Source organism: Suncus etruscus, chromosome 9 (genome assembly GCF_024139225.1).
Source record: "Suncus etruscus isolate mSunEtr1 chromosome 9, mSunEtr1.pri.cur, whole genome shotgun sequence".
In the NCBI taxonomy this organism is placed as follows: domain Eukaryota; kingdom Metazoa; phylum Chordata; class Mammalia; order Eulipotyphla; family Soricidae; genus Suncus; species Suncus etruscus.
In genome coordinates this window covers 25,884,510-25,912,388 of record NC_064856.1, presented here as the reverse complement: position 1 = coordinate 25,912,388, position 27,879 = coordinate 25,884,510, and the positions used below count along the sequence as shown (strand labels likewise).

Genomic DNA, 27,879 nt, shown 5'->3' with positions numbered 1-27,879 from the left:
ATGAACACTGTATATACTGTATGTACACAGCAAGTGTATTTCTGAAGTAAGAAATGGAAGATCTAAAGTACGGGTAAGACTGTGCATCAGGAAAATAGGACGCACATTTATGAACAAAGTGCTCAAGCAAGGTCCACAGAAACCATCTCTGCCCTGAACTGCCACTATTCACAGCCTCCGGGAAACCTGAATTTAGTAGAAATGAGGAACTTAAGCCAAGTAACAATGAGGATAGCTACCAAAACAGTCCAGCCACCTTATCCTCTATTGCAGTCTCACTTCTAATAACAAATTAAAAATTCATTTTTCAGGACCAAGAAAATCCAACATCAGGAACTTTTCCTGCTTTTAACAAGAGGTTTATAACTTTTGGGAGGAGTGGGGCTGGAGAGATAGCACAACAGTAGAGCATTTGCCTTGTACACAGCTGATCCAGATGGTGGTGGTGGTTCGAATCCCAGCAACCCATATGGTCCCCCAAGCCTGCCAGAGCAATTTCTGAGAACAGAGCCAAGAGTAACCTATGAGCACTACTGGGTGTGACCCAAAAAACAAAAAAAGGCAAAGTGAGGGCCAGAGAGATAGCACAGTGGTAGGGTGTTTGCCTTGCATGCAGTAGACCCAGGACAGACCCAGGTTCAATGCTCAGCATCCCATATGGTCCCCCGAGCCTGCCAGGAGTGGTTTCGGAGAGCAGAGTCAGAAATAACCCCTGAGTGCCACCAGGAGTAAGTAACACCCCCCCCCAAAAAAAAGGCAAAGTGCCTTATAAACATTTTCTTGCTTGTTTATTTTAGGAATGTACTGAGTGATCAATCAATACTCAGGGCTTACTCTTGACCTGGAATTATTCCCAGTGGTGTTGGGGGACCATATGCAATGCGGGGGATAGAATCTGGGGTAGACTATGTGCAAGGCAAGAGCTGTACTATCATTCCAGCCCTCGTAAACATTTGTTTTTTGTTTTGTTTTGTTTTGATTTTTGGGTTACACCAGCAATGGTCAAGGGTTACTCCCAGCTAGGTAATCAGGAATCACTCCTGGCTTTGCTTCGGGACTACATGGGATGCCGAAGGCTGAACCCAAGACTACCCTTCCTGCCCCCCCCCACAGACAGTTTTTAAAGTGGATAGACAAATGGGCTAATAGGCACATCAAAAGAAGCTTAACACTACTAGTTACTGGAAAAATGCAAATCAAAATCACATAGAGGGATCATCTCTCACCTGTGGAAACAACTGTTGTTAGAAAGATAAAATAATTGGTAGGAATATAAACTGGATAACAATAAGGAGACTTCCAAAAATTAAACGCAGAAATATCACATTACCTAGCAGTCCCATCTGTGAGAAAGAAAACAAGTGCTGGGGAGAATGTGTCAGTCAGTGATTAAAACTAATCCAAGGGGCCGGCGAGGTGGCGCTAGAGGTAAGGTGTCTGCCTTGCAAGCGCTAGCCAAGGATCAGGACCGTGGTTCGATCCCCCGTGTCCCATATGGTCCCTCCAAGCCAGGGGCGATTTCTGAGCGCTTAGTCAGGAGTAACCCCTGAGCATCGAACTGGTGTGGCCGGAAAAAAAAAAAAAAAAAAACTAATCCAATAATTAAATGTTTTGTTGTGAATCATTCCTAGTGGTGCTTAGTGCTTAGGAGACCATCTCTGAGGTCAGGGATTGAACCTGGATTAGTTGTGTGCAAGATAGTGTCCTACCCTTTGTACTTTTACTCTAACCCTAAGTACAGTATTATAATTTTTTATTTGTTTGTTTGTCTGTTTTTGTTTTTGGGTCATACCCGGCAGCTCTCAGGGGTTATTCCTGGCTCTATGCTCAGAAATCGCTCTTGGCAAGCATGAGGAACCATGAGGGATCCCGGGATTCGAACCACCATCCTTCTGCATGCAAGGCAAACCCCCTACCTCCATGCTATCTCTCCAGCCCTATAATTTTTAAATAAAAAGAAATTCCCTTGGGGGATAGAGAGATAGCACAGCAGTAGGGTATTTGCCTTGCATGCAGCTGATCCAGGAGAGAAAGTAGTTCAAATCCTGGCATCTCATAAGGTCCCCCGAGCCTTCCAGGGGCAATTTGTGAGCACAGAGCCAAGAGTAACCCCTGAGCACCACTGGGTATGGCCCCCCCAAAAAAAGAAAACAAAACAAATTCCCTCATCTGCACAACTGGTATTTTTACTTACTGTAAGTTGACCTGCCACCCCAAAATCTGCAAGTTTTGCATGTCCTTCAGTATTTAGCAAAATATTTCCTGCTTTGATATCTCGATGTATTTTTCTCATAAAATGAAGGTATTCCAGTCCTTTCAGTGTTGACTGTAGTATTGTAGCTATTTCATCTTCTGTTAACTAAAAAGAAAAAACACAGAAATAAAAAACAAGATAAAATTCTATCAACTTACATCAGTTACAACTTACATATAATTATATCAACTTACATCTATCAATTTACATTCTATCAACTACATGGGAATAACAAAATTATTATCTACAACTATGCAAATACTTATTTTCTCTCTATTTTGGGGGTGGGCCACATCCTGCAGCACTCAGGAGTGATTCCTGGTTCTGCACTCAGAAATCACTCCTGGCAGGCTCGGGGGACCCACTATGCTATTGGTCTGGCCTCTCTCTCTTTTATAAAGCTAAAGGCTAAGATATTTCCTGTTTCTACTTTTATCTACTATAGTCTACACAGAACCAAGTTATCTTACTATCTTTCATATATGTGTGTGAGTGTGTGCAACAGGAATCATACCTGGGGCCTCTTGCATGTAAGAATGTGCTCTACTACTAAGCCACATCTCAACCACAAATCACAGCCTGCTTTTGAAAACAAAATCATAAAGCTATTCGTATGCTTAGAACCCAGACAGAACTGTTTCTATTGGACTTGAGAGAAAAAAAGAATATACTCACAGATCATAACCAACATAATCTTGCCCTGCCCTACACCTCACCTGTATAACATCATCTGCTTCCTCTTTTCTCTCTAGTAATCGTGGCCCCTTCATTTGGGGGGGCCAGACCTGATTGTGCTGGGGCTACTACTATTCTGTTTGAGATGAAACCTGGGTGTCCTGAATGTAAAGCATGTGTTCAGCCTCCTGAGCTACCTCACCCAACTTTATTAGCACTCAAATGCACCAAACTCATTCAGGTCTCAGGGTGTAAAACATTGGTGATTCCCCTAAAAATTATGTTAAAAGTTCTAACTTTTATTTTTCCTAATCAAATTTTTTGTTTTTGTTTTTGTTTTTGGGCCACACCCGGCGTTGCTCAGGGGTTACTCCTGGCTGTCTGCTCAGAAATAGCTTCTGGCAGGCACGGGGGACCATATGGGACACCGGGATTCGAACCAACCACCTTTGGTCCTGGATCGGCTGCTTGCAAGGCAAACGCCGCTGTGCTATCTCTCCGGGCCCTCAAATTTTCTTGTTAAGGTTTATTTCTTGGTTTTTTTGGGTCACATCTAGGAATGCTCTGGGCTTACTCCTGGGTCTGCACTCAGAGATCACTCATGTCAATGCCAGGGGTTGAGTCAGGGCTGGTTGTGAGCAGACAGCATCCTATCTGCTATATCTCTCCAGCACATCAAGTTTTTGCTTTATGTTAAATGTTAGTTCCATGAATGACTTCTCTCAACCATCACTCTCACTATCCTCATTCGTTTTCTTCATTGCAACTATCACTGCCTGCTCTTTATCAAAAATCTCCTTTTTGCTGAATTCCCGCTGCGTGCTTTTCCTTGTGGCTGCCATCCAGACCCACAGTTGCCAGTGTTGGGACCAACGCTACCCAGAAGAGCCTGTGGAAGCCACATTAACGAAGGTGAGCTGACCCCATCCACAAAGGGCAGACCAGAGGAACCTACCCACTCTGCAGCTACACATATCTCCTAGTCAATGAACCCCAGCACAACACATAGAAAACTTCACACTAGGGGCTGGAGAGATAGCATGGAGGTAAAGGAGTTTGCCTTGCATGCGGGAGGACAGTGGTTCAAATCCCCGCATCCCATATGGTCCCCTGTGCCTGCCAGGGGCGATTTCTGAGCCTAGAGCCAGGAGTAATCCCTGAGTGCTGCGGCGTGTGACCCAAAGACCAAACAAAAAAAAAAAAAAAAAAGCACACTATAAGCAGGAAAATGGGGACAACACAGGCCTCCACCATGCATAGAGATTGAAGTTGGCAGCTCTTGGGGGCCAGAACAATAGTATAGTGGTAGGGTGTTTGCCTTAGACACAGCCAACCCCAGACCGGCTCCGGTTAGATTCCCAGAATCCCATTTAGGCCCCTGAGTCTGCCAGGAGCAACTTCTAAATGCAGAACCAGGAGTAACCCCTGAGTGCTGCAGAGTATGACCCAAAACCAAAAAAAATTAGATGGTGGCATCTCTGATGACCCAAAAAGTGGCAACCACCTAAGTAACCCCTCAGGAGTTTAGAGAAGAAATACGGATACTCATAGAACTCAAAGAAAGCATGGAATGAGCTGAACAAACCACAAATAAGAACCAAAAGGATATAAAAATAAAAATGAGGGGCTGGAGAGATAGCATGGAGGTAAGGCGTTTGTTTGCCTGGCATGCAAAAGGACAGTGGTTTGAATCCCAGCATCCCATATGGTCCCCTGAGCCTGCCAGGAGTGATTTCTCAACGTAAAGCCAGGAGTAACCCCTGAGCACTGCCAAAAAAAAAAAAGAATAAAAAATGAGAAAACCCCTCACTAAAAAGCTTGTCCAACAGAGTAACAGTGGCTGAGAACCAAATCAGTGAGCTGGAAAATGAGATACACAACAACTCCATACAACAAAAGAGACTAGAAAGAGCCTTAAAGCAAACAATTAAAAAACTCCTCAAAGAATGTGAACAGATGGGCCAGAATGATAGCACAGTGGTAGGGCATTTGCTATGAACGCAGCCAACATGGGACAGTCCTGGGTTAGATCCCCAGCATCCTATATCATCCCCAAGTCTGCCAGGAGCAATTTCTGAGTGCAGAGCCAGGAGTAACCCCTGAGTGTCACCAGGTGTGGCCCAAAAACAAAACAAAATAGAAAAAAAGAATGAAGGGCCCGGAGAGATAGCACAGTGGCGTTTGCCTTGCAAGCAGCCGATCCAGGACCAAAGGTGGTTGGTTCGAATCCCGGTGTCCCATATGGTCCCCCGTGCCTGCCAGGAGCTATTTCTGAGCAAACAGCCAGGAGTAACCCCTGAGGACCGCCGGGTGTGGCCCAAAAAACCAAAAAAAAAAAAAAAAAAAAAGAATGAAAAAAACAAATGAAAATAGAAGTCTTTGATAAACTCAATAGAAACAAGATAAGAATCAATGGAATCCCAGAGAAGACCCAGAAAGAAAATCCCCATGAAGAATCAACAGTCAAGGATATCACTGCAGAGAAACTTGCAGAGCTAAAGAGAACATGCAACCAAATCCTGCATGCCTGACGAGTATCACCTAAAAGAGATATAAAGAAAAGCACCCCTTAGGGCTGGAGCAGAGGCGCAAGCGGTAAGGTGTCTGCCTTGTGCACACTAGCCTAGGACGGACAGTGGTTCGATCCCTCGGTGTCCCATATGATCCCCCAAGTCAGGAACTATTTCTGAGCACATAGCCAGGAGTAATCCCTGACCATCAGTGGGTGTGGCTGAAAAAAAGAAAAGCACCCCAAGACACTCCTAGTCACAATGTCAAATCCCACAGATAGGGATAGAATACTGAAAGCAGGGGGCTGGAGAGAGAGCATGGAGGTAAGGCGTTTACCTTTCATGCAGAAGGTCGGTGGTTCGAATCCCGGCATCCCATATGGTCCCCCCAGCCTGCCAGGAGCAATTTCTGAGCATAGAACCAGGAGTAACCTGGTACACCTGGTAACCAGGTGAACCTGAGAGCTGCCAGGTGTGATCAAAAAAAAAAAGAATACTGAAAGCAGAAAGATCAAAAAGCGAAATTACATTCAAAGGAGCATCCTTAAGATTTACAGCAGGGGGCCAAAGAGATAGCATGGAGGTAAGGTGTTTGCCTTTTATGCAGAAGGTCAGTGGTTCGAATCCCGGCATCCCATATGGTCCCCTGAGCCTACCAGGAGCGATTTCTGAGCATAGAGCCAGGAGTAACCCCTGAGCACTGCCAAGTGTGACCAAAAAGACCAAAAAAAAAAAAAAAAAAAAAAAAAAGATTTACAGCAGACCTGTCACAAGAAACCCTCCAGGCTCGAAGGCAGTGGTGGGATAGTGATAAAACTCAATAAAAACATGAATGCTTTGCCAAGAGTACTTCACCCAGCCAGACTCACATTCATGTTTAAAAAAAAGGATACACAGCTTCATGGATAAACATTGGCTCAGAAACTTTACAGACACTAAACCAGACTTTAAAGACAAACTAAAAGATCTACTTTAAGACAAGACAAGACACAGCGGGCCCGGAGAGATAGCACAGCGGCGTTTGCCTTGCAAGCAGCTGATCCAGGACCAAAGGTGGTTGGTTCGAATCCCGGTGTCCCATATGGTCCCCCGTGCCTGCCAGGAGCTATTTCTGAGCAGACAGCCAGGAGTAACCCCTGAGCACTGCTGGGTGTGGCCCAAAAACCAAAACCAAAAAAAAAAAAAAAAAAAAAAAAAAAAAGACAAGACACAGCAAACTCCTACACAAAGATGACACTAAATCCCATGACAATTATCTCTCTCAATGTCAATGGACTAAGTGCATCAGTTAAGAGACAAAGAATGGCAAAATGTATCAAAAAGCTGAATCCAACATTCTGCTACCTATAAGAAATGTATCTGAATAGTCAAAATAAACATGAACACAAAATCTAAAGTTGGAGGATAATCATCCAAGTAAACAACTCCCTGAAAAAAAGCTGGAGTGACCATATTAATATCAGATGACACAAACTTTAGACTTAAAAATGTTAGAAGGAGGGCTTGAATAGCTAGCACAGCAGTAGGGAATTTGTCTTGCATGTAGCAAGGACCCTGGTTCGATTCCAGGCATCCTATATGGTACCCCAAGCAAGCCAAGAGCTATTTCTGAGCACAGAGCCAAGAGTAACCTCTGAGCACAGCCGGATGTGGCCCCCCAAAAAATTAACAAGCAAAAAATCAGTGACCTTCTTATACACAAATAATGATAAAGAAATGGACATCCCAAAAAAAAAAAAAAAAAAACAATCCCATTCATATTAATGCCACACAAACCCAAATACCTTGGAGTCAACTTAAGTAAAGAGATGAAGAACCTCTACAAAGAAAACTACAAGGGGCCAGAGAGATAGCACAGCAATAGGGCATATGCCTTGCATGTGGCCAAAATAGGATGGCCTTAATCGATTAACAGTACTCCATATCATCCCCTGAGCCTGCCAGGAACGATTTCTGAGCACTGAACCAGGAGTAACTCCTGAGCACTGCTGCCAGGTGTAGCCCAAAAAACAAAAAAAAGATATACAAGGTATTGACAGAACTTAACTAGAGAAAGACAACTAACCCCATCAAAAAATGGGAAGAAGAAACAGATACTTCCTCAAAAAAGAAATACAAATGGCCAAAAGACACATGAAAAAATGTTCCACATCATTAATCATCAGGAAGATAATTGCAAATCAAAACAACAAATGAGGTACCATCTCACACCACAGAGACTGGCAAACATCACAATAAACAAGAATAACCACTGCTGGCGTGAATGTGGGAAGAAAGAAACTCTCATTCACTGCTGGTAGAAATGTCATTTAATCCAGCCTTCCTAAAAAACAATATAGTTTCCTCAAAAAAAACTGGAAATTGGGGACGGAGCAGTGGCACCAGAGGTAAGGCATCTATCTGCCTTGCAAGCACTAGCCTAGGACAGACCCTGATTCAATTCCCCAGCATCCCATATGGTCCCCAGAAAACCAGGAACAATTTCTGAGTGCATAGCCCCTGAGCGTCACTGGGTGTGGCCCAAAAACCAAAAAAAAAAAAAAAAAAAAGGAAATTGAGCTCCCATATGATCCAGCAATACCACTCCTAGGGATATACCCTAGGAACACAAAAACATAATACAAAAATGCCCTCTGCATGCCTATATTCATTGCAGTGCTATTTACAAAAGCAAGAATCTGGAAACAACCCAGATAATAAATAAGTGGCTAAAGAAACTGTGGTACATATACACAATAGAATACTATGCAGTTGTCAGGAAAAATCAAGTCATGAAATTTTCCTATACGTGGATGGACATGGAAACTATTCTGCTGAGTGAAATAAGTCAGAGGGAGACCAATAGGCAAGGAATAGTCTCAGTCATCTGTGGGATTTAAGAAAAATAAAAGACAGTATGGCAATAATACCCACAGACAATAGAGATGAGGGCTGGAAGGACCAGCCCACAATATGAAGCTTACCACAAAGAGTGGTGAGTGCAGTTAGAGAAATAACTATACTAACAACTATCATGAGTGAGAGAAATATAATGCCTATTTCAAAGACAGGCAGAGGGTGGGGGAGGAAGGAGATGGGTAGCAGTGGAGGCAGGAAAGTTGCACTGGTGAAGAGGGGGTGTACTTTTTATGACTGAAACCCAACTACAAACATGTTTGTAACCATGGTGTTTAAATAAAGATAAGATTACAAAAAAACAAATTTGCTTTTTGCTGCTTTACTAGAAAGCATACTACCAGGAAGAATAGGATTCATACCTTACTACTAGATTATTCAGACCTAAAAATATAAGTTATATTTGCAATTCACATTATTATTGCACTTTGTTTCTACACACATTTACTGAGTGAAAAGTCTCAGCCACTGAATCAGAACTAGAACCTTATTCCTAGTTTTATATCCTAATAAGTATAACATCAGGGGCTGGAGAGATAGCATGGAGGAAAGGCGTTTGCCTTTCATGCATTAGGACGGTGGTTGAATCCCAGCATCCCATATGGTCCCGTGTGCCTGTCAGGGGTGACTTCTGAGCATAAAGCCAGGAGTAACCCCTGAGCACTGCCGGGTGTAACCCAAAAAACAAACAAAACAAAACAAAAACAAAAAAAATAATAACAATCAAATCCTCTCAGAGATTAATTCTGATAGGATGTGGAGGAAGTAAATATGCACAGTTTGCTGTAAAGAGAAAAATCAGATGAAAACTGAAACACTGAATATTGATTGCTTAACCAAGATTTGGCAGTTATTTCTTTCCAGCAAAAAAGGAAAGAAAAATCACAACAAATATTACTGGGCCCGGAGAGATAGCACAGCGACATTTGCCTTGCAAGCAGCCGATCCAGGACCTAAGGTGGTTGGTTCGAATCCCGGTGTCCCATATGGTCCCCCGTGCCTGCCAGGAGCTATTTCTGAGCAGACAGCCAGGAGTAACCCCTGAGCACTGCTGGGTGTGGCCCAAAAACCAAAAAACAAACAAACAAAAAAACAAATATTACTATAAACCGTTGATAAACTGCCAGATTGAGAAAATATTAAACAGCAAAGCAATTGTAAGAAGCATCAAAGATTCATCCCTGTGGATATGGTAGTAAGAAAGTACATGTGAATAAAAATACCAAAGAAGGAAAAATGATGGTCAAAAAGACAAGCTCAGTCCTTGTTCTAGAAAAGAATCTTACCGTTTTGTTTCGTAATCGGATGATATCAGACACAGAGCCAGCTCCACAGTATTCCATAACAATCCACAAGTCAGTGTTCTTAAAATAACTGCCATAATATTTGACTACATGAGGGCTAGAGAGAGCCAAAAAATTAGTGGAACATCCTTGGAATATCTTAATTAATTCATGCTACCAATTACTTCAAAATTAACTGCACTGCTCAAAAAAATCAATTTCTCATATCTTAGGGTTAAATAAAAACAGACCTATTAAAATGCAAAAATAAAATAACCTTTCTGAAAGTCAATAAATAATAAATAATGAAATAATGAAAATATAAAAATTATGTGGGTCCTGGTGACAGGGCGATGGCTCAAAGGGCTGGAACAGAAGTTGGGCTACTCACAGCCTAGGTTGATCTTAGGGTGATATACAGATTGCTCCCGGTGGTACTTGGAGCTGAGGATTAAATGCTGGCCACCCTCATGCAGAGAATGTGTTCCAGCTCTTTGAGTAATCTCTCCAGCCCTTGATAAATCTCTTAAGGGACAGATCACTACATTTTTTCTCTCTTTCATAAATTCCTGTTGTATCTATTGCCTCAATGGGAAATTACCACCAGTTCTTATTGTGGAAGCCTGTTCTATACAATCATACTGTTCACTAGATTTTCTTGTAAAAAATATAAGCCTAAATTGTCCATTTAGTCCATAGCTTCCTTTAGTGAAAAACCTGTTCTACATTTCTTTGCATTCCTTCTAATGCCTGGGTTCTTCAACATCTCACTTTTATTACAGATGTTTGTATCTCTATTTAAACTAGAGTTTATCAAAAAATTGAAATACAGGGCTGAGCAATACTACAGAGGAGAGAGCAGGGAGCTTGCCTTGCATGTACTCAACCCAGCACCCATAGGGTCCCCCAGCACCACCAGGAGTGATTCCTAAGTACAAAGCCATGAGTAAGCCATGAGTAGCACTGAGTTTGGCAAAGAAAATAAAAGTTTGAAGTAGAATTTACCAGTTGAAAAGAGCTTCCATTATATATCTTATAAGGTGACAAAGAAACACTGCTATCTTATTTTGGTCAAATTAGCAAAGAAATAAGAGCATTTTATCTAGCAGAGTACAATCACAAGCATATGAAGGATAAAAGGCAGGGAGGGAGAGGGAAGAGAAATAACTGCACTCACAAGTCTATGCATTGTAAGAGTCTCTGGGCCAATTTCCCAGTAGGGAGACCCACTGCCCCAAAGCTGATGCTACAAGCTGGCAGTACTAAGTTTAACTGTTGATAAGGGCAAGTGCAGAATAGAGGAAGTCTTGAGTATAACACTTTCTCATTCCCCTTTCAACTCCTAAGAGCTGGCACAGCTCCTAACTCTTTGTTTATCTCAAATCTAAATAAAGAGAGGGAACCCTGCCCCATCACCAACCCCTGCTGTCATGAAGTTTCAGGGCATATCACGTGTTCTCTGTGGTTGCCTATTAGCCTGACTTCCTGCTTATGGCACTCGATAAATCTTAGTTCCTCAAAAATAAAATACTTAAAACTTAGCTTTAATGTGTGATAGATGGATAAATAATAATAAATTAGTTATTCTCTCTTTATATATCTATCTGATAATCTGTTTTCTATAGCAGAAATATTTTTGAGTGATCTCTTCTTAGCAGTCTCTACAGAAATGTTTTCTCAAAAGGAAGTAGAAGAGATCATTATCATTAAAAAAACCACCCAGCACCACCTTCTCTGCCTTTACTTCCTAGTTTAAAAAGTCTTACTGAAAAAAATTTAAATAGAGCAAGAAAAAGAAAATACAATGCAGAAATAGAAACTAGAAAAGTTAAATTCTAAAACATAAACCTTTTCCATTAGATTTTTTGGGAAGACTGTGCAAGCATGATTCTATTGAATTCCTTTCTTCAATGTACTAAATTAAAGCATCCCAAGGTATCAATCATCTAATAATAATCTACTTCTAACTAATCACAGCAAATTCAAAACCATGTTAATTCCAAAATGATACCCCATGCCTTTACCTGTCACATTGTTGCATTATAGAGATTTCTTTGATTATTTCCTGCAGGTCTGATTCCACAGGAACTTGCTTAATAGCAACTATCTGACCCGTCTCTTTATGAATAGCTTTGTATACACTGCCATAGGACCTATGGGAAAAGAAGAACATTTATAATGTTAAGACAAGAGGTAAAAAGAGTAATAACAGGCCGCAGAGATAGCATAGTGGTTAAGGCATTTGCCTTGCATGCAGAAGGATGTTGGTTCAAATCCCAACATCCCATATGGTCCCCCAAGCCTGCCAGGGGCAATTTCTGAGCATAGAGCCAGGAGGAACCACTGAATGCTGCTGGGTGTGACCCAAAAACCAAAAAAAAAGAGTAATAACACACAAGCAAACTCATAGTTCTAACTAATAGTCCTTAATACCTGGTATGTAGCTATACCTGTAAAACTGTAATCGTTACTGTATTGTGAGAAAACACTGGTTTTGAAAGAACTACCATAAAAAGTACGGTCTTGAGCCAGGGAGGTACATCATGGTCTTGCATGCATGAGACCCAGAGTTCAAATCAATCTCTCCCTCTCTCTTTCTCCCTCTCCCCTCTCTCCCCCCTCTCCCCCCCCTCTTCTCTCCCTCTCCCCCTCTCTTCTCTCTCTCTCCTCTCTCTCTCTCTCTCCCTCTCTCTCCTCTCTTTCTCCCTCTCTCTCTCTCTCTCTCTCCCTCTCTCTCTCTCTCTCTCTCTCTCTCTCTCTCTCTCTCTCTCTCTCTCTCTCTCTCTCCCTCCTTTCTCTCGACGTTGGGTTGAAATCTATCTCTCTTGGGGCCGGAGCAGTAGGGCGTTTGCCTTGCATGCAGCCAAGCCCTGTAGTAGGGCATTTGCCTTGCATGCAGCCAAGCCCTGTGAACCTAAGTTTGATTCCCAGTCTTCCATATAGTTCCCCAAGCCTGCCAGGGACGATTTCTGAGCACAGAGCCAGGAGTAAACCCTGAGCACCACCGGATGTGACCCAAAAACAAACAAAAAAAATACCTCTCTATCTCTCAACTCTCACTCACAGGTACCTCATGGTCTCACATGCATGAGACCTTGAATTTAAAACTCAACTCACTAATCTTAAAGACTACATTTTAAATTATTGAATATATTAGCATAAACTGTTATATAGCTACCAAATACCATAAACCTGCATCTCATTTCATCCTTAACAAAAATCAAAACAATGAATATGTAACCATGACAATTTCACAGGAAAATGTGGCAAGCTCAGAAGTTACATACTTTCAAAAAAAAAAAAAAAAAAGAAGTTACATACTTTCCCAAGATAACATAAGTATAAATTTAAAAAAAAATGTGGTTATAAAGGAATTGAAGCTAGACTGTGTCTGTCTAGACCTTAAATCTATGTTCTCTCCAGATCTATCAAAAGTATAATATGGGGGGCGGGGTACGGAGAGATAGCGTGGAGGTAGGGCGTTTGCCTTGCATGCAGAAGGACAGTGGTTCGAATCCCGGCATCCCATATGGTCCCTGAGTCTGCCAGGAGCGAATTCTGAGCATAGAACCAGGAGTAACCCCTGAGCACTGCCGGGTGTAACCCAAAAACAAAAGCAAACAAAAAAAAAGTATATGGGAACAAAGATAAATGCTTTCTTCTATTCATTCTAGCATAAGGTCTTTTAATCCTTGCTTCTCCTCTTCCAGTACTTAAAATAAAATGTAACTTAATAAAGAAATCAAACCTCTTCATTATCATAAGCCCTTTAAATCAGGTGAACAGAGGACATGTAAATTCTTTCTCTTTTACTCCATCTTTTTGTTGTTGTTGTTGTTGTTGTTGGTTTTTTATTTTTGGGCCACACCCGATGACACTCAGGGGTTACTCCTGGCTATACACTAAGAAATCACTCCTGGCTTGGGGGGCTATATGGGATGCTGGGGGATCAAACCACAGTCTGTCTTAGGCTAGCTCGGGCAAGGTAGACGCCTTACCCCTTGCGCCACGCTCCGGCCCCTCCTTTACTCCATCTTTCCTTAAAAGATTTATCAAAATAGGTGCTGGAGTGGTATAACACAGTGGTAGAGCATTTGTCTTGCATGCGGCTGACCCAGGATGGATGTGGGTTTGATCCCCAGCATCCCATATGATCCCTGAACCTACCGGGAGTGATTTCTGAGCACAGAGCCAGGAGTAACACCTGAGCACCCCCAGGTGTGGCCAAAAAAAAAAATTATCAGATGAGATCGGGCATGTTAAAGTTGGTATGGTCATAGACATAAAAAGATTTATCAAAATAAAGAACTTAGGGGCCAAAGCCGTGGTAGGGTGTTTGCCTTGCACACAGCTGACCTAGGATGGACCATAGTCTGATCCTTGAGCAATATGGGATATCCCATATGGTCCCCCAAGCCAGAACGATTTCTGAAGGTATAGAAAGATGTTCTTTACATGACTGAAACCCAAACACAATCATGTATGTAATCAAGGTGTTTAAATAATAAAAAAGAATAATATATACTTAAATCAAAAAAAAAATGAGTAACTCCTGAGCATCACTGGGTGTGGCCCAAAAACCAAATAAATAAATAAAAATAAAGAAAGAACTTAAGCATCAATTCAACTTGGAGGTTCAGAGAACATTTGATTTAGAACCTAATAACCTAGAATTTTAGCTATTATTTACAAATATATTACTTTCCTTGATGTTTCAATTTTCTCAGCTACAAAACAATATCACAAATTACTTTACAAGACAATTATGATGTTCAAATAAGATAGCCTCATCATCCTACACAAATTATATTCTCTTGAACCCCAGATATCTCTCAGTAAAATAAGTAAACTCAAATAATGAGTTAAATTTCATACTTCCATAAAACACTTGCTTCTTCATATTGTCTGGATATAAATAAGAAAAATAAAACCATTTTAAAACCATTTAAATAAAAAACCGAGTATATCAAAGTAGCTGAGTACTCTAGCTATGAAAAAGACAGTTAAAAATTATTCCTGGGGGGCCGGAGAGATAGCAGAGCGGTAGGGCAGGGAATCTGCCTTGCATGTAGAAGGACGTTGGTTCGAATCCCTGCATCCCATATGGTCCCCCGAGCCTGTCGGCGGCAATTTCTAAATGTAGAGCCAGGACTAGCCCCTGAGCATTCCAGGTGTGACACAAAAACCAAAAAAAAAATTTCCGGGGGTGGGGAGCAGGTGGAGCAGTGGCACTGAGTGGTAAGGCATCTGCCTTGCCAGCACTAGCCTAGGACGGACTGCGTTCAATCTCCAGCATCCCCTATGGTCCCTCAAGCCAGAAGCAATTTCTGAGCACATAGCCAGAGTAACCCCTGAGCATCACCGAGTGTGGCCCAAAACACCAAAAAAAAAAAAAAAAAAAAAAATTTATTCCTGGACTGGAGAGGTACAATGGGCAAGTCTTTCATGCAGCCAATCCAGGTTTGATCCCAAGCACCCCATGTAGTCCCCCAAAGTTTGTCAGGAGTAATTCCTGAGTACAGAGCCAAAAGTAACCACTGAGCACCACTGGGTGTGGCCCCAAAATACTAAAATAAAACAAAATCCATGCAGATCACATTTTTAAAAAGTCCATCTCTGGGGCTGGAGAGATAATATGTCAGGTAAGGTGCTTGCCTTGCACTAAACTGATCCAGATTCAATCCCAGGCATCCCATATGGTTCCCTCAACTCCCTCAGAAGTGATTCTTGGGGCCAGAGGAATAACACAGTGACAGGGCATTGGTCTTGCACGGGCCAGGCTCAATCCCCAGCATCCCATATAGCCCCCAAGCCTGCCAAAAGCAATTTCTGAGCACAGAGCCAAGAGAAACCCCTGAGCACCGCCAGGTGTGGCCCAAAACCTAAATAAATAAATGAAGCAAAACCTGACTGCAGAGCCAGACTTAAATCATGAGCAATGTTGGGTGTGACCCAAAAACAAAACAAACAAAAATCCCTATTTTACAAGAATTCTTAAATTGACATTTTTGCATAACAATTCTTAAATGTTGTATATAGCATTTGAGTTAGAGAAAGTTAACCACTTCCTCCTACTTTATTGCTTGTACCAACCCTGCCCCAATTTATTATGGTGGCAATCTTGATGCCAGGGTATGGTAGTTCAAGGCAGTCAACAGTATTGTCACAAGGCTTGAGCAATAGAACAGACAAGGTACTTGCCTTGCAAATTGCACCACTGAGCCTCACTAGAGATTTCTGGACACAGAGCCAGAAGTAAGCTGAGTGTGGCCCAAAACGGGGGGAATTCCCACTCATCTCTGGAGCAGTGACTCAGTTCTGGTCGATAAAATTTGAGGAAATACTATTGAAGGGTTTCTGGGAAGGCTCTTCCCAGTAATAACAGCACACCAGAGAGGCCAGACTGGTGGGTGCAAGCAATAGGCCTTGCCTGCGCTAGCCTAGGTCAGACCGAGGTTCAATCCCCGGCTTTTTTTTTTTTTTTTTTTTTTTTTTGATTTTTGGGCCACACCTGGTAATGCTCAGGGGTTACTCCTGGCTATGTGCTCAGAAGTTGCTCCTGGCTTGGGGGACCATATGGGACACCGGGGGATCGAACCGCGGTCCAAGGCTAGTGCAGGCAAGGCAGGCACCTTACCTTTAGCGCCACCGCCCTGCCCTGCCCCAATCCCCGGCTTTTTAAGAGTGGGGCCACACCCAGTGATGCTTCAGAGTCACTCTCAGCAGAAATTGGGACACTATGTGGAACCTGGGGTAGAATCAGTGTTAGCCACACTCAAGGCCTAACTTTCCATCTTTTCTCTCCAACCTTGATGGGCATCCTTTCCCCCGAATGATACTCTTTTATCTGGTGCTCACTCTTCTGATCACTACAGGAAGTCCTATGGTTTCAGAGTTCTCTCAGCTTAGTCATCCAACTTGTACAACTTAAATCAGCTTTTATATGAGGAGTTTCACAGTTGTGCCCCTCAAGACACCATAACTCAGTGGTTCTCAAATAGGGGGGGCACCCAACAGGGGGGCCCAAGGCTCCATAAAGGGGGACGCGTTTGACCTTGGCAAACACTGTCATAACAAGCTAAGCCCCGTGTTTATGTTTATATCACCTCTGATTAAAAAATTAGCTCAAGGGGCCGGAAAGATAGCATGGAGGTAAGGCATTTGCCTTTCATGCAGGAGGTCATCGGTTCGAATCCCGGCGTCCCATATGGTCCCCTGTGCCTGCCAGGAGCAATTTCTGAGCCTGGAGTCAGGAATAACCCCTGAGCACTGCCAGGTGTGACCCAAAAAAAAAAACCACAAAAAAAAAAAAATTAGCTCAAATTATTTTATATATTTTTATTTTGTAGGTTAAAGTTGTTTTTTGGTTTTTGTTTGTTTGTTTGTTTTTGGGACATCCAGCTGCGCTCAGGGGTTACTCCTGGCTCTATGCTCAGAAATCGCTCCTGGCAGGCTCAGGGAACCATATGGGATGCCGGGATTCGAACCACCATCCTTCTGCATGAAAGGCAAACGCCTTACCTCCATGTTATCTCTTCAGACCCAGGTTAGAGTTTCTTTAAATAAAGATACTATTTACAGTCATGTGGGGGGGGGGGCGCGAAAAATGTTTTCTTCTTCCTAGGGGGGCATGACAGAAAATAGTTGAGAAGCACTGCCATAACTGAATGCAGTCTACTAAGTCCAGACCCTATTGTCACACTGGTACTTCCACTTTTTCCCAGGCCACAAGCCAATAATACTTTCTAGCAGTGATCAGGCAATTCCCTTCAACTTTAGTCAATGAATGGGAAACTTTTCCCAAACAAGTAGTTCAGGAAAGGAGCACCACTGTCATTTCCTTAGAAAGACAGGAGATGGGGGCGGAGAGACAGCACAGCGGTAAGGCATTTGCCTTAGACACAGAAGGATGGTGATTCAAATCCCGCATCCCATATGGTCCCCTGAGCCTGCCAGGAGCGATTTCTGAGCAGATAGCCAGGAATAACCCCTGAGCGCTGCCAGGTGTGACCCAAAAACAAACAAACAAACAAAAACAAAAAAGAAAGACAGGACATGTTTTACCCATGTCTTATCATAACAACTACCTTTCTTTTTCTTTTTTTCTTTCTTTGGTTTTTGGTTTTTGGGCCACACCCAGCAGTGCTCAGGGGTTACTCCTGGCTATCTGCTCAGAAATAGCTCCTGGCAGGCACGGGGGACCATATGGGACGCCGGGATTCGAACCAACCACCTTAGGTCCTGGATCGGCTGCTTGCAAGGCAAATGCCACTCTGCTATCTCTCCAGCTCCACAACTACCTTTCTTAACCATTCTCTATAGCTGGCTATGTATGTTTACATTTTCATGTCCTTAACAGTCATTATTAAGCATTTGAAATATTCAGTAATCTTGAACAGAAAGATTTCCATAATTCCCTATACTATCTTCAGGAAAGAAAAGTTCAGTAGCTCATATGAAAAATTAACTATCACAATCCCACATATTATACCTATCTATCATAATTTGAAGAATATTGAAGATGACCTCATGCTCACTTATATATAAGCAAGTTTCCCAAAACCTGATTATCTCCCCAACAAATGAAATAATACAACAAAATCTGGGAGCAAGGAGTTGTTTTTTGTTTTTTTTCACCACACCCAACACCCAATGCACTCAAAGTTTACACCTGCCTCTGTGCTCAGGATCGTTCCTGGTAGTGCTTGGGACCATATGCCATACCAAGGATAAAAACCAGGTCAAGGGCCCGGAGAGATAGCACAGCGGCGTTTGCCTTGCAAGCAGCCTATCCAGGACCTAAGGTGGTTGGTTCGAATCCCGGTGTCCCATATGGTCCCCCGTGCCTGCCAGGAGCTATTTCTGAGCAGACAGCCAGGAGTAACCCCTGAGCACTGCCGGGTGTGACCCAAAAAAAAACAAAAAAAAAAAAAAAAACCAGGTCAACAATATGCAAGGCAAAAGCATTACCACTCTGACTATCTCTCCAGCCCCAACTCATTGAAATTTAACATCAGAGAGTAAAGATGGTATAGAAAGTAAGTATTTCTCAGACGACAAGCAAGTCAAGGATCAATGTGAAAAATAAAAACTAATACAGCTAATTTACGAGCCCAAATTCAGTAGGAACATCTTTCTTTTCTTTTCTTTTCTTTTGCTCTATTTTTGGGGCTACACCCATCTGTGCTCAGGGTTACTTCTGGTCCTACACTCAAGAATTATTCCTAGTAGTGCTTGGGGGGGGGCATTTTGGATGCTGAGAACTGAACTTGGGTCACCCACATGCAAGACAAACACCCTACCACTGTGCTATGGTCTGGTCCCTACACTCACTAGCAATGTAGCCACAGGCAAGACATTTTTTGTTATTACCCTATAATAAAGTCATAAGTCAGTGTGCAGGACATTAAGTATAATAGAAGGGATAAAAAAAACTAATTCAAAACTTTCCAAGTGATGGTTTACTCATCCTGGCCTGGAATCTTGATTTTGCCATAGATCCACTATGACTTCCTTGAAACAAAGCATGACTGTAGTCTCTGAGTTCAGTGCAATCTTTTCTTCAAAGTTCCTTCCACAAGGCATAAGACAGTAAGAGTCCACAGTCTATTCATTTTTCAGAACAATTTAAGTATGTCATTAAATTGGTTTTAAGAAAGTGAAGTTCAGGTCTTCTTTCAAGTGTTAGCGAATTAAATGACATGTCTCCAGATCCATACAGTTAGGAAGAAGGATGCAAGTGCTTGTGGTATCATTTTAAAAGAACAACACAGGGGCCAGAGAGATAGCATGGAGGTAAGGCGTTTGCCTTTCATGCAGACAGTCATTGGTTCAAATCCCGGCATCCCATATGGTCCCCAGTGCCTGCAGGAGCAATTTCTGAGCATGGAGCCAGGAGTAACCCCTAAGCACTGCCAGGTGTGACCCAAAAAACAAAAAATAATTAAAAATAAATAAAATTAAAAAATAAAAGAACAACACAGTGATAACATGAGGAAATCCAAAGTACTTTCCCTGATGATCTTTTCAGGAAAATTTCCAAGTTCCTTGAGAGAATCATTCATAGGCCTGAAACACAATTTAAAATTATCATTAGCTTAGTTTTCCTTCATATTATAGTCCTAAAATATAGTCTCTAGTTTGTTTGTTTTGTCAGACATTCCCCCAAACTCAAACAGGACTACCTCCAAGAACACCTAATAAGGCTGGAGAAGTAGCACAAAGGGTAAGAGCACACGCTCCTCATTTGAGAGGCCTGGGTTTGATTCCAGGCACTGCATAGGTCATCGGCAGAAGAGAACCTGAGCAGAGAGTTGAGATATTCCTTGAGCACTACTAGCAATAACCCAATCCATTCCCTACACCCAAAGAAGGCCTATATATACTTTTAGACATAAGATTTAACATGGAAAGATTCTAAAACATATTCTGTTAACATGCTTTAAAAATGCAAAATGGGCCGGCAAGGTGGCACTAGAGGTAAGGTATCTGCCTTGCAAGCGCTAGCCAAGGAAAGATCACGACCGCGGTTCGATCCCCTGGCGTCCCATATGGTCCCCCCAAGCCAGGGGCAATTTCTGAGCGCTTAGCCAGGAGTAACCCCTAAGCATCAAATGGGTGTGGCCTGAAAAACCAAAAAAGAAAAAAAAAAAGAAAAACAGGGGCCAGAGAAATAGCACAGCGGTGTTTGCCTTGCAAGCAGTCGATCCAGGACCTAAGGTGCTTGGTTCAGATCCCGGTGTCCCATATGGTCCCCTGTGCCTGCCAGGAGCTATTTCTGAGCAGATAGCAAGGAGTAACCGCTGAGCACCGCCGGGTGTGGCCCAAAAAAACAAAACAAAAAAAATGGAAAACAAAAATAATTTTTAATAGAAAACGGATATTAGTTACTAAGCACTTAAAATGTGACATAGATAGTACAATATACACTTTACTCCGCATTATTCCAAGAGATACTCACCAGTACCCTATACAAGAGATACTACGATTGTCACCTTTATAGATGAAGGTGTGCAGTTTAAGAATATTAAGCAATTATGGACCAGAGAGATAAGGTAGGGTGCTTGCCTTCTACAGCAGAACTGGGTTTGCTCCCTGGTTCCCCATATGATCTCTTGAGCCCCACCAGGAGTAATTCCTGTAAAGTGCCACTAGTAAGCCCTGCGCACAGCTGAATGTGGCCCAAATAAACAAATAAACCGGGTCCGGAGAGATAGCACAGCGGCGTTTGCCTTGCAAGCAGCCGATCCAGGTGGTTGGTTCGAATCCTGGTGTCCCATATGGTCCCCTGTGCCTGCCAGGAGCTATTTCTGAGCAGACAGCCAGAAGTAACCCCTGAGCACCGCCGGGTGTGACCCAAAAACCATAAAAAAAAAAAAAAAAGTTTAAAAAAAAAACACAAATAAACCAAAATATATATATATATATATATCAAACAAATTATTTATGCTCATTTGTTTATTATTAGTAAACAACAGAGCAAAGATTTTAGCTCAGTATCAACTCTAGTATCTAAATATACTTTCAACTAAAAGTGAAAGAAATTAGTTAGCTAAATAGACAATTCTGCCTATTGCCAAGTACAACCCATGAACACTGTTAAATGAAGGGCACTGGACTCAATGTCTGGAGAAAAAGAGTAAGGCTAGCCAGCTGACATAAAAGTGACAGGGAGGTCACGCTTCTCCTTACCTTGCCTGGCATCAGGCAACTTGCAGTTTCCAGCTTCATCTTGTCTTTGTCTTTCAGCAGCACAGCTGGTTGTCATCTTTTACTTCCTTTCTTGGCATGATTTTGCACTTGACTCCAAAGAGCATTTTTTCCAACTCAAAAAAGATAGTGACTAATTTTTTTCTTCCATAGGTGGAAATCCATGGAAATCTATTCCATGTAATCCAGTATTGGATTCAATATTACTGACAATTTATTACTAGGCATATATAACACTAAACCCCCCAAAACTCTGCTACATAGATGACCTAGTTTAAAACACATGCAGTAATTAGACAAAAAAGCATTCTTCTGGGCCGGAGAGATAGCATGGAGGTGAGGCGTTTGCCTTTCATGCAGAAGGTCGGTGGTTCAAATCCCGGCATCTCATATGGTCCCCTGAGCATGCCAGGAGCGATTTCTGAGCATAGAGCCAGGAGTAACCCGAGCGCTGCCAGGTGTGACCCAAAAAAAAGCATTCTTCCAAGTTAAAATACAGGTTTTTTCTTGAATTAGAAGAACCCCCGGGGCCGGGAAGGTGGCGCTACAGGTTAGGTGTCTGCCTTGCAAGCGGATGGACCGCGGTTCGATCCCCCGGTGTCCCATATGGTCCTCCCAAGCCAGGGGTGATTTCTGAGCACATAGCCAGGAGTAACCCCTGAGCGTCAAACGGGTGTGGCCCAAAAACCAAAAACCAAAAAAAAAAAAAAAAAAAAGAAGAACCCCCAAAGTATTAACATAAACTCACATGTACAAATACACACACACACACATACACACACACATACACACACACACACACACACACACACACACACACACACACACACAGAGGCCAAAGAGATAATACAGGATATATTACAGCACTTGCCTTGCAAGTATCTGACTTCAGTTAGTTCCCTAATACCACATATAGTTCCAGAGTATAACCAGGCATAAACCCTGAACACAATCCAAGGGTATAAGCCCTGAGCAACAGGTATGGCCCCAAAACTTAAACTAACTAACTCTCTCTCCCTCTCTAGCAAACACACACACTCAAACAAAACACACACACACACACACACACTTTCTGATATAATATATATATACCTCTACAAAACTACCTCTACAAAAAACACAAAATAGGGCTGGAGAGATAGCACAGTAGGTAGGACATTTGCCTTGCACGTGGCCTATCCATGTTCAATCCCCAGCATCCCATATGGTCCACCGAGCCTGCCAGGAGTAATTTCTGAGTGCAGAGTCAGGAATAACCCGAGCACAACCAGGTGTAGCCCAAAAACAAGAAAACATAAAATAACACTGCATAGGTTATTTCTGGTTGGTTAAAAAAGAGGGGAAGAGGTAGATGTTTTCATTATAAACATTATTTCTTTTGAGTTTTGAACCATATTAATTAATTACCTATTCAAACTTTACAACAAAAACTTAAGAATAAAGCTGGGAAGAAAGGTCAAGAAGTATAATCCAAAAAAGACCCATGCACAACCCTGCATTGTTGCAGAGGGCACTGGTGGCCCCAGAGCACCATCAGTCTGAGCACACCTAAGCCCAGCAGCTGAGCTGTGTAGGAGTGGCCCTCAGTTCCCCAGCACTAATGGGTGTGGCTCCTATTTAAAAAAAGAACTTGGGCCAGAGAGATAGCACAGCAGCAGCGCCTTTGCCTTGCACAGGGCCGACCTGGGATAGAAGGTTTTATTCCTAGCATCTCCTAGTCCCCTGAGCCTTCCAGGAGCAATTTCTGAAAGCAGAGTCAGGAGTAACCCTGAGCACTACTGGTGTGGCCCAAAAACAAACAAACAAACAAACAAACAAAACTTAAGGGTGTTCCTAATATTTGACTATTCTGGTCATGACAAGAAGGGGAAAAAATTTAAATACAAGAATTAAATTAAGGGGCCGGTGAGATGGCGCTAGAAGTAAGGTGTCTGCCTTGCAAGCGATAGCCAAGGATTCCTGGGCATCCTATATGGTTCGCCCAAGCCAGGGGCAATTTCTGAGCGCTTAGCCAGGAGTAACCCCTGAGCATCAAATGGGTGTGGCCAAAAAAAAAAAAAAAGGGCCGGAGAGATAGCATGGAGGTAAGGCATTTGCCTTTCATGTAGAAGGTCACCAGTTCGAATCCCGGCATCCCATGTCCCATATGGTCCCCCGTGCCTGCCAGGAGCAATTTCTGAGCATGGAGCCAGGAGTAACCCCTGAGCACTGCCGGGTGTGACCCAAAAACCACAAAAAAATAAAATAAAATAAAATAAAAAGAATTAAATTAAAAGGTTACGTGGGAAAATAAATAAAAAGGAAAAAAAAAAGGTTACATGGGATGAGGATGTAGCAATAAAGAACTTGTCGTGTGCATGTGAAGTCCAGAATTTAATCCCCAGCACAGTAAAAATTTAAAGACAAAGAAAATATAGTCAAAGTATAAAAACAATGATAATGCAATGTTTCTTATACCATGGAAATCCATTATGGCCACTGTATATTACTTATTTTCATGTTACAGTATTTTACAAAATCATTCACAAATTTGGGTTTCAATAAGTCCACTGGTTTCCAACATGAAATTTTGGATCTCTAAGGAAGTTATAAAAGTAGTGAGGGGGGGGGGGCCCGGAGAGATAGCACAGCGGTGTTTGCCTTGCAAGCAGCCGATCCAGGACCAAAGGTGGTTGGTTCGAATCCTGGTGTCCCATATGGTCCCCCGTGCCTGCCAGGAGCTATTTCTGAGCAGATAGCCAGGAGTAACCCCTGAGCACCGCCGGGTGTGACCCAAAAACCAAAAACCAAAAAAAAAAAAAAAAAAAAAAAGTAGTGAGGGGGGCTGGGCGGTGGCGCTAGAGGTAAGGTGCCTGCCTTGCCTGCGCTAGCCTTGGATAGACGGCGGTTCAATCCCCTGGTGTCCCATATGGTCCCCCAAGCCAGGAGCGACTTCTGAGCGCATCGCCAGGAGTAAGCCCTGAGCGTCACGGGTGTGGCCCAAAAACAAAAAAACAAACAAACAAACAAACAAAAAAAGTAGTGAGGGTTCATTTATTTTACTGTATTTTACAAAGCTGCATTAACTAAAGTGGTAAATTATACTTTTCATGGAAATATAATTGGAGGGCCAGAGTGATGCACAGTGATAGGGTGTTTGCCTTGCATGCTGCCGACCCAGGACAAACCCAGGTTCAATCCCCGGCATCCCGTATGGTCCCCCAAGCCTGCCAGGAGCAATTTCTGGGCATAGAGCCAGGAGTAAACCGAGTGCCACTCGGTGTGCTCCCCCCAAAAAAAGAAAAGAAACAATATTGTATATATGAAACAGAAATAATAAATAGGTTTAAATGTCCAATTAATTGTCTTTAAAAATTAAGTATAAATTAATTAGTGCTACCTGTTAAACAGATTAAGCATGCAAGCCAAACTCTGTTAAGACTGAGAACATTGGGCCCGGAGAGATAGCACAGTGGCGTTTGCCTTGCAAGCAGCTGATCCAGGACCAAAGGTGGTTGGTTCAAATCCCAGTGTCCCATATGGTCCCCTGTGCCTGCCAGGAGCTATTTCTGAGCAGACAGCCAGGAGTAACCCCTGAGCATCGCCGGGTGTGGCCCAAAAACCAAAAAAAAAAAAAAAAAAAAAAGACTGAGAACATTAAAAAAAGTTGAAGCTGGGGGCGGTGAGGTGGTGCTAGAGGTAAGGAGTCTGCCTTGCAAGCGCTAGCCAAGGAAGGACTGCGGTTCGATCCCCAGTGTCCCATATGGTTCCCCCAAGCCAGGGGCAATTTCTGAGCACTTAGCCAGGAGTAACCCCTGAGCATCAAACGGGTGTGGCCCAAAAACACAAAACAAAACAAACAACAAAAAAAGTTGAAGCTGGAGCCAGAGAGATAGCATAGAGGTCGGGTGTTTGCCTTTCATGCAGAAGGATGGTGGTTTGAATCCCAGCATCCCATATGGTCCCCTGTGCATGCTAGGGGCGATTTCTGAGCATGGAGCCAGGAATAACCCTTGAGCACTGCCGGTATGACCCCAAAAAAATAAAAAAAGCTGAAGTATCACTAACTCTATTTTCAGCAATGACTAGGAAAGAGGAGAGGACACTGCACTACTTTTATACTTCCCATCCCACCTGGAGCCATGCTGATAGGAATATTCCCCTTTCCTTCATCTTCAGCTTGTAAATCATTGTGAATCTTCAATGAGAAAGGTTTTCTAATACTCACCCTTCTCCAAGTTTCTCTAAGACATCAAACACTTCTTCTGGTTGTTTCGTTAAACTATCTTCATCCAACTTTTTCAGCTGCCTGTGTATGAAAAAAATAGAGCATAGTAAAAATATAATGTAAGAAGAAACAACAAAAAAAGAAGAAACAACAAAAAAAGAAGAAACAGGGGCCGGGCGGTGGCGCTAGAGGTAAGGTGCCTGCCTTGCCTGCGCTAGCCTTGGATGGACCATGTTCAATCCCCCAGCGTCCCATATGGTCCCCAAGCCAGGAGTGACTTCTGAGCGCATAGCCAGGAGTAACCCCTGAGCGTCACCGGGTGTGGTCCAAAAACAAAAAAAAAAGAAGAAACAAAATGCAACAAGAACACAGTCCACTACTTATTGTACAATTAGCACTTTGGGATTATTACAACATTATCAGTAGTAAAGATTAACACAGTCAAGCTTTGGATCACACCCGGCAGTGCTCAGGTGTTCCTCCTGGCTCTGTGCTCAGAAATCGCTCCCGGAAGGCTCAGGGGGCCATATGGGATGCCAACATTTGAACCACCGTCTGTCCTGGGTCAGCTGCATGCAAGGTAAATGCCCTATCGGCTGTGCTATCTCTCTGGCCCTACAGAAGATAAGTTTTTCTAAGAGGCGTGGAGAAAGTGGAGAAAGTGGAAAAAGAGCACTATGTGGTTGAGTGCTTTCCTCAAAAAAAAAAAAAAAAAAAAAAAGACAAACAAAAGAGTGCTTTCCTGCTAATCTGTGGTCACAAGTTCAACTTTCCAGTGTCCCACATGACCAGAGCACAACATTAGCATCTCCACTCTTGGCGCCTGGCAACGATTCGATCTTCAATCCCTAGCATCACAGGTGATTTCCAACTGTGCCACTGTCAGAAGTTTGTGTGCATACCTGACAAAAATGGATGTGGCCCCAGCAAACCCCACAGAGAGCACTGCAAGCACCACCACCATAACTTGAGTGTCTCAACTAAATGTGTGAGCCCCTGTGAATATGTGTACGAGCAAACCCAGGAAAGCACTACAGTTGAGTGCGCTAGTGGCCAGAAAGCACCACAGGAAACATGAGAGCACTACATGTGGCGGAGAATATATAACAAACCCCTGGTCATCACAACAACAACAACGATAAAAAAAGATAGGGAGGGGAGGGAATGAAAATCAAATATAGAGCAAGAAAGCAGGGCAGAGAGCCAGGAACAGCCCTCTGAGAACCACTCATTGTGATCCTAACAATCACCTCAATACTAGTAAATAAAATTTAAAAAAAGACTTTTTTTTTATACAGAGTTGTTCTAAGATGGATAGGAGCACTTTGTGAAATCTCTAGTTGCCCTGAAGTGCAAAAGAGTACAATTAGACATTAGGACCATGTAAATATTGAGATTCCATGAATTAAATGGCATGGTAATCTCTTCAGAAAAGATATTAAACAAGGCCTTCAGAGGTCAAAGTCGACATAAAAAAACACTGGCTCTCCATTACCAAGATGTTTAGAAATTCTGTAAGATTGCATGAATTCCAGATATATCACAGAAGCAGAAAATGGAAAATATTCAATGCAACCTAACCAAAAGTGACAAGGCAGCTGACAGTTTCAGTCTCCTAAGGAGATTCGTACATGCACAGCCATGCACCTCTGGCTAGTTCCCTTAGTCATATATGGCAGCTTACCACTTCCAGATAATTCTGGCTTTTCTGACCAAATGAAAACCATTTTAAAAGGGAAGGAGAGGTGCTAAATAAAGCACTAAAAAGGGGCCGGGAAGGTGGCGCTAGAGGTGCAAGCGGACGGACCGCAGTTTGATCCCCCAGTATCCCATATGGTCACCCCAAGCCCCAAGCCAGGGGCAATTTCTGAGCGCAAAGCCAGGAGTAACCCCTGAGCGTCATACAGGTGTGGCCAAAAAAAAACAAAAAAACAAAAAAAGGGGCCGGAGAGATAGCATGGAGGTAAGGCGTTTGCCTTTCATGCAGGAGGTCATCGGTTCGAATCCCGGCGCCCCATATGGTCCCCTGTGCCTGCCAGGAGCAATTTCTGAGCCTGGAGCCAGGAATAACCCCTGAGCACTGCCAGGTGTGACCCAAAAACCAAAAAAAAAAAAAAAAATAATAATAATAATAATAATAATAATAAAGCACTAAAAAAAAGGACTGAAAATTATTAATAAGCTTAATGAAAGAGCTTGCTAAGGAGTGTGTGTGTGTGTGTGTGTGTGTGTGTGTGTGTACATGCACTAAAGTTTCCTATACAATGGCTTCCTGAACCAACAAAAGACAACAAAGAAGAGCTAAGGAAATGGTAAAATATAGAAGTGGTCTCACTGGAGATTTCT

The 27,879-nt window shown here is 42.7% G+C and overlaps 1 protein-coding gene across 1 annotated transcript in view; it reads right to left on the bottom strand.

The window, feature by feature from the left end:
* The window catches only part of STK4 (serine/threonine kinase 4), a 120,043-nt gene that overhangs the window by 86,166 nt on the left and 5,998 nt on the right, over nt 1-27,879 (bottom strand). The window contains exons 2-5 of the mRNA XM_049779254.1: nt 25,534-25,614; nt 11,642-11,770; nt 9,621-9,735; nt 2,195-2,359 (exon numbers count right to left, since the gene is read on the bottom strand). Coding sequence (XP_049635211.1) covers nt 2,195-2,359; nt 9,621-9,735; nt 11,642-11,770; nt 25,534-25,614 — 490 coding nt within the window. The remainder of the gene's footprint in view (nt 1-2,194; nt 2,360-9,620; nt 9,736-11,641; nt 11,771-25,533; nt 25,615-27,879) is intronic.